Consider the following 7,728-nt stretch of genomic DNA (forward strand, 5'->3'; position numbering starts at 1 on the left):
GGCGTTGTGATGGTGACTACACAACACTTTTCACGTGCATGTGATTTCACGCACAATTCCTGGGAGTAATTGGGCCTTTTTCAGATTGAATAATATGCTTCTAGGGCACCAATCATTGCATAGGCCCTAGACCGTCGAAACGACCACAGATTTTCGGCGCCATCTAGTGGCCACAAATTGTAAATGCGTGTCCGCTGAACAGACAAAAAAAACAAACAAATAACAACCAAAAAAATAAACAAAGACAAAAACATCACCCAAGAAGCAGATCGATGTGAAAATCGTCATGGATTTATTGAGTGTCCGTAGAGCAATATTAGACATATGGGATTTGCTGTGGTTATAGACATGCCATCAAATCCATTTTAGCCCCTTGAGGAAGACGACCAACAAATAATAATAATAATTAAAAAAAAGAAAGACAAAATAGCCTTTTTTTTGGGGGGGGGGGGGGGGGTCACACTTTTGTTTTTCTTAGATCTCTATACTTAACTTTAGTGATTGTTGTCGCAGACGCGCTGACTATATACAGTGTTTACAATAGTGATGTCCTGTACAAAATAGAAAGAAGAAAGCTTTACAAAGGATTGCATAAAAAACTCAAACAACGGCTCCGTTAGAAAACAACATGGGGAAAGAAAGAGATATCCAGTCATTAAAAATTCCCCAACCCAACCCCTGTGATAAGGTAAAGAATGGTAGGTCCAATAAAGACAACACTTTGGGAATACACTGGGGACAATGCCCGCTTGGACATTATCCTGCATCTCCAGGCGACTCTCACGTTGAGACCAGGGTTTCATTACTTGCCCTTCCAGGCGACTCCTTAAAAATACCAAATCCATGTCCACACGCCACGCGTCGATTGATATCATGGTTAGATCACAGCCCAGCCAGCGAACATTAATACAATTCAATCGTTTCTATTGTAGATTGTACAATGATACGCACACATTATAGACACTCCACCGTAACTACCATGGCCGCCCAGTGTCCAGTGTCCACTGTCCAGTGTCCACTGCTCGCCCACAAGGCCCTGGTGAACCTGGTCTTCAAACGGACATCATTAAAGTGACATCAAAGGGAAGGTCAGATGATGGGATGTCCTTCTCCTTAAAAAAAACAACAACAACGACGACGACGACGACGACGACGATGACGACAACAACAACAACAACATGTCCTCCTTTCAAAACAGCCAATGGGCTTTCAACTTTCAGGCCAACAGGAGTTTTTTTTTTAGGCACAGATAGTCTGAGGCAGCAGGGCTCCACTTGATCTACGCTAGCACCCTTTGTTTTGGAAGGTAGAGGGTTTTCTGTACTTCAATATTGAATATGGCAGTCTGAGGTAATTTGGGGATGGTGGTGGTGGTGGTTACAGAGCTGAGAAGTTATAGAATCTTAATCCTCAACCTAATCAACCCCTTTACAGGGGGGGGGGGGGGGGGGCAACTATATGCAGATGAGAGCTCAATATGGGAGAGGAGATCCAGTCATAAATAAGATTAAATAAAGAATGTATACACCTTGCCACAGCAAAATAACAATTGTTAAGTTGTGTGAAAATCCGAAATATTATAATGCGGTTCACAATCACATAACACATAACTCTGCCCTGATGGACGGGAGTTACTATGCATCCATTATGATGATGATGATGATGATGATGATGATGATGATGGAAGATCAATCAGCGGTTTAAAAAAACCAAAACAGACTTTGACTGGTTTTCATTTTTCAATTTGTCGCATGTGATGTGAAGAAAAGGTGTGATAAACCGTATATAAATAATCTGCTCAAGGTGAACAGCAAAAAATCCGACTATTAAAAAAAGATCTTAAAAGTCACGTCCTCCGCATTTATTTATCACATGAGGATTTATATGTTGTTGTTGTTTTTTTAATGCAATGTCCGATACTTTAGGTACAGGACATAAGCAAGCATTGAGCCAGAAGTGGTGTAGGCTGTGTTGGTAGACAAGATAAATTCAATGTCTGTATAATAATAATAATAATAATAATAATAATAATAATAATAATAATAACAATATGTCATGTTGGGCTTACACCACCCAAAAATGCAGATACTTAGCAAATGTCTCCTGCCGGTGTGACCTCGGCAGTCTGCCTGGAGTTAACACTTCATATTTTCATGGACATTTCTAGTTTCCCAGAATAAAATCACCGACAATTTCATACTCATACATTGATAAACTGTGCAGTCTTTACAGATCCACTTTTAAAGTTATTATTTTTTTTCATTTCCATTTCACCCATGCAGGTCATTCGTATAGGCTACTATAGACACTTCCAAAACTTGTGATATCTGATGCCTTTGATTAAAGTATTAAATGTAAGGGCTAAAAGTGGAATTATTCTTGTGTGTTTTTTTACACTCGTATATGAATGTGTGGTATTCAACAAGCACATTTGATTATTAAAATGTACATTAGGAGAGCCGTGCGGCAGATGTTAGTAAATGCTGCCACCTAGTGGATATAATAAGGAACTAATTGATTTGAATATATTGCATTCAAATTGAACATAAAGTGCATTTCTTGCAGTTCAGTGAATTTCCTTTGTCTTTTTATGGGGGGAGGGGGGAAATAATGGGCAATAATTATCCCATTTTATATATAAAATCAATTTGGTCAGCACCATTTTTAAATGAATGTTATGGCAGTGGGAATAGAAATAGAGAAAGGATGGGACTTGATCGATGAGGTAAAGAGATCAATCCAGCATCATACTCTTCTGCTTGCCCATGCAGCTGAAAATTCTGAGAATCCACATTCAGGAAAAACAAACAAACAAAAAAAAAAAAAGACTTAAGACAACAAAGAAACAAAACAAATCAATATCTTTTCCGGCAAGACATTAGAGAGCAGTTTTATAGTTTTTTTCCCCCCCATGGAAGGGAATCCAATATCTGTTCTGTGCGTCCATAATTTAGTCCGTAGGTGTTCATCAAGCTCCTCATTGAGTCTTTCAGTTCCAAGTTTCGTGATAGAAGGTGATGGAGTGGAAGCTTGTTGAGATGAAATGTCATTTAAACTCCTGTTCTGTCCTCAGAGTGTGGTCTGCAGACTGGGGTCCAGGCTGCAGTCCCTCTCCGGTGACTCAATGTAATTGGCGGATTCCTGGAGCTTCAGCAGCATCGCCATCTGACCAGCGGGGGACGCCAAAGATGGAGACATTTTCAATTAAATCACTGGTTACACGCATACAGTACAATTTATTTTAAATAGGGGTAACGATGAGCGGCCTTTTTTCTGTAAGTACAAACCCTGTTAAAACCATATGCCCTGTATTCATTTAAGTTTTTTTAAGGCCTTTTTTTAAGACCCCTTGGGTCTCAACAAGGGTCCTTAAAAAGTAATTGAAATAGTCTGATATTTAGCTTTAGTATTAAAAGATTAGGACTTATAATGACTTTTAAGGAAAAATGACTTTAAAAGTAACTCCAACCTAAAAATTCTAAAAAGTCTAAATGTATTTTTTTTACGATTAAATATTTAATGACTAATATCTAAGCTGAATTTCTGACATTTATAAGGACCACTGAGTCTCTCACCAGGGGGTCGGCCTCAAGCGTGCTGGGAGGAGGGGGGGTGTTTTTCGGGGGTCTCTTGTCGTCGCTGTGCGGTCCCACGGTGGGGGGAGGGAGGTGGAACAGCCTGGACTGGTCCTGCTGGGCGTCGGGCCATGGCAGGGTCCCACGCACCCACTCCACAGGGTCCTCCCACACCGCCTTCTGCCCGTGGACCTGGGAGGAGGAGGGTACAATTGAACTATTTTAAAACAGGAAAATTACTCTAAACTGTGTGTCAAATATATATTTATTCAAGCACATTTTTTAAGTTTGGAAAACCAAAAACTAATTAAGGTTTTTATCAAACTCAAACCATTTTTGAAGTTGATCCAATGACTGCAATACAAGGATATGAAAAAAATGTTTATTTTTCAGTGTGTGTGTGTGTGTGTGTGTGTGTGTGTGTGTGTGTGTGTGTGTGTGTGTGTGTGTACCTTGATGCCGTCCTTGGCCCCCTCCTGCAGGTATGGGATGATGGAATGGTTCCACAGGTCGATGAACCACGGTCTGAACTCCATCACCGTCACCGGACACGACAGGAAGAAGCAAGGACCTGCGGCGGCCGTGATGTTAGGTTTAGTTTAGTTTGAAGTTGTAGGTCACTTTGCACACTTTATTTTGATTGCCCACAATGTGAAATTCATTTTTTTCATTGTATTATTTTGTATTGATTTTCTATTTTATTGTATTTAATTGTATTCTTCTTTGTATTATATTTTTCTATAAAAACAATGAAAATAAAATAAAAACAATAAAATACAATTAAAAAGTAAAAATAAAACATAAAATTCAATAAAATATGAAAAAATCAAATAACTGCCGATAAAAAAAATCGGATTTCCTTTGTAGTAATATACAAATCAACTTCACTCACTATTATTATTATTATTATTATTATTATTATTATTATTATTATTGTTATTATTATTGTTATCAAACTCCCAGTGTCACTTAACCTCTTAACCACCCGTTTTTAACCCCTTCCTCACCGATGAGGAAGTCTGAAGTGCTGTGCTTCTCCAGGAAGGTGTGGAGGTGGTACCAGAGTTGGGGGAGCCAGTCCAGGACCCCCAGCAGGGCCTGATCTTGCCCTCCTGTTGCCCCCAGGCCCTGCTCCTTCCTCTGGCCCTCCACCGCCTTCCTATGCAGGTACCGCACCAGGAAGCCGTTGGCGGGCTCCACGTTGTTGGAGAACATCACCATCCTGAGGTGGAACACAGAGAGAGAGTGCTGGTCATAAACTGTGTTTTTAACTCCTTTACCTTAATGTACTACATAATAAATGTGAGTCATGAATTCAAAACACACTGTGCTTACCTGAAACTAAGATGGAGTCCGTTGTTAGAGGTCATCTTTAAGTGTTGATTAGTCGTTCCGATGATGTAAGGACTGGAAAAAATCCACAACAAAACATGGGTTGGTAGGCAGGTATACATGCGGGTACTGTAAGTAGGTAGCTAGGTAGTCATGTGGCCGGGTATGTAAGTAGGTAGCTAGGTAGTCATGTGGGCGGGTATGTAAGTAGGTAGGTAGACATGAAGACAGGTACAGTATGTAAGTAGGTAGGTAGACATGAAGACAGGTACAGTATGTAAGTAGGTAGGTAGGCATGAAGACAGGTATGTAAGTAGGTAGGTAGGCATGAAGACAGGCATGTAAGTAGGTAGGTAGGCATGAAGACAGGTATGTAAGTAGGTAGGTAGGCATGAAGACAGGTATGTAAGTAGGTAGGTAGGCATGAAGACAGGTAAAATATGTAAGTAGGTAGGTAGACATGAAGACAGGTATGTAAGTAGGTAGGTAGGCATGAAGGCAGGCATGTAAGTAGGTAGGTAGGCATGAAGACAGGTATGTAAGTAGGTAGATATGTAGGTAGTCATGTAGGTAGGCAGGTATGTGAGTAGGTAGATATGCAGTTAGTAAGGTATGTAAGTAGGTAGGTAGGCATGAAGGCAGGTATGTAAGTTGGTAGGTAGGTAGGTAGGTAGGAAAGTAGTTACCATTTGTGATACTTGCATGTCAGCGCTCCGTTGACCAGTTCACTGACGGCCGTGGCGTCGCTGATGTCATCCAGGATAATGACCAATGGCAGCTCGGCTCCACTCTCCCGGTCTATCTGATTGGCCAAGTTGGACAGATACAGCTGCAGATCCTGTTCAAACAAAGACCGGAGGTTAAATCATTTTCTTAAATTGAAAACAAAAAACAAAAACAAAAAAATGACATTGACTGGCAGTCACCTTGTTGGACTGGTGGTGCATGTTGAAGGTGGCGGCGGTGCTGTGGCCCGACGGCGAGGAGTCCTGATCCTGGTCGTGGTCGTGGCCGGAGCTGGGACGCCGGCTGCGTTGTAGCAAGTACTGGGCCAGGCGCTGGGCCAGGTAGGACTTACCGGTCCCACTGGGACCCGACAGGACCAGGCGCCGGTGCTTTAGCAGTAGGCTGATGTAGTGCTGCATCATGGGCTTGGGGATCAGGGTCTCAAACACCAGGGAGTCCACACAATTCTCCCGGAGACCTGGGGCGAAAATAGAATAAATATAAGTAAATATGTTAAAGTGGGAATCCATGTCGTTGTTTTTTTTTTGCATTTGAAAAAATACAACAATTTAATAATAATAACAAATGAGACACAAACCTGCTGAACTGAAATGAACATGAATTTAACACTAACGTTATTGTCTGCATTGTCTCTGCAGTGCACTTATTAAAAAAACATGTTTTATCAACAAAATAAATGTCCACTGGTCATCAAAAAAGTAAATCGTTATAAACGATAAAAAATAATAATCAATAGTCAATAATAATCAACAATAATAAACAGCGCCATATTAAAGTCTGGTCGAGAAACGAAGAATGTCACCACTCCCCCAAGTGCAGGATTTATAATTCACAAAAAGTATTTACACAAAAAATACATATTTTTTACCAAATTAAGTCCCATAGCAACGGAAAGCAACGGGGAGACTGTAATTGAAATATTCAGAACGGATATGTATAGAAAAACACAAAAAACACATCTTTTGTCTATCTACCTTGGGAGCGCAGGCATCGGCCGAAGCCGATTATCTCAAAATGCGCAAATATTGGCCCAATTCAGCCGACCGATCAAACCAGATGCTTCCTGGCTCTGCTTTCGCTCACTGACCTTTCAAGGTGATGAGGATGCGAGCCGGGCTGTTGCCGAGGCAATGAGCCGGGGAGGCTGAGGGCTTGTCCCCTCCAATCAGCCTCCTCCCGCCCTGGGTCAGCTGGTAGCTGAGCAGCGAATCACACGACAGACCGAGGCTGGAGGCGGGGTCCACCTGGGTCAGGTAGTCCTGAGGAAGATAAGAAAGAAATAAGCAGGAAGATAAGATAAGATGAGAGAAGATAAGATAAGATAGTAACCAGGGTCACACAGGTGAATAAATCGGAGATAAAACAGAATACACTGTCTTTATACTATTATTCTGTCTGGGGATGGCAAGTTTGAAACTTTGAAATGTTCACACCAATTACTTAGAAATGTTTCAAAACGTTTCAAACTCCTGGCTCAACACTGCCATCTGCTAGCAGAAGCTGCCATTGCATTGCAGTCATGCAACGTGTGTGTGTGTTTGTGTGTGTGTGTGTGTGTGTGTGTGGAATGCTCCCTCTTCCCCAACCCAATACTTAGATCATTAAATATTTTTTACGCAGACACAAACAGAACCTCAGTTATTTATTTAGTTCTTGCACGACATGATGACTCTTTCTTATAGTTCTTGTATGATATGATCAGAGTTCTGTGCTACTGTTAGTTTCATGTGTTTTATAGGGGCGCTATTAAGAGAAACTCACTTTTTCAGAGCTTGTGCACATACATTTGGGTCTCTGAGGGGCCTACTAACACACAAAGTGTGAAATAAGACAACTATATTGGCTCACAGAACTAGGGGCCTCAGGAGGGTGCCGCCACCCACTAAACAGACCGTGCTGGAACAGGATGGGTTAGAGGCATGTTAGAATGACTAGAATGCATAATCTGAGTGGTACTTTCAGCAAAAAAAAATAAAAAACATGTTTTTGGGACCTCAGAGACCTATATAAACTTGTTGAAAAGCGGCATAATTGGTCCCCTTAAATGTAGCGCCCATTTGTACAAAACACAACC

General features: G+C 41.2%; 1 protein-coding gene across 1 annotated transcript in view; it reads right to left on the minus strand.

The window, feature by feature from the left end:
* Nucleotides 1-289: 289 nt before the first annotated feature.
* The window catches only part of LOC307241773 (neuron navigator 1-like), an 83,900-nt gene continuing 76,461 nt past the window's right edge, over nucleotides 290-7,728 (minus strand). Inside the window, exons 22-29 of the mRNA XM_080015997.1 lie at nucleotides 6,742-6,913; nucleotides 5,834-6,111; nucleotides 5,594-5,745; nucleotides 4,911-4,982; nucleotides 4,583-4,797; nucleotides 4,028-4,146; nucleotides 3,576-3,767; nucleotides 290-3,165 (exon numbers count right to left, since the gene is read on the minus strand). Of these exons, the coding sequence (XP_079872123.1) occupies nucleotides 3,070-3,165; nucleotides 3,576-3,767; nucleotides 4,028-4,146; nucleotides 4,583-4,797; nucleotides 4,911-4,982; nucleotides 5,594-5,745; nucleotides 5,834-6,111; nucleotides 6,742-6,913 (1,296 nt within the window). The 3' untranslated portion in view covers nucleotides 290-3,069. The remainder of the gene's footprint in view (nucleotides 3,166-3,575; nucleotides 3,768-4,027; nucleotides 4,147-4,582; nucleotides 4,798-4,910; nucleotides 4,983-5,593; nucleotides 5,746-5,833; nucleotides 6,112-6,741; nucleotides 6,914-7,728) is intronic.

This window comes from Zeus faber (assembly GCF_960531495.2).
Source record: "Zeus faber genome assembly, chromosome: 15".
Lineage (NCBI taxonomy): Eukaryota > Metazoa > Chordata > Actinopteri > Zeiformes > Zeidae > Zeus > Zeus faber.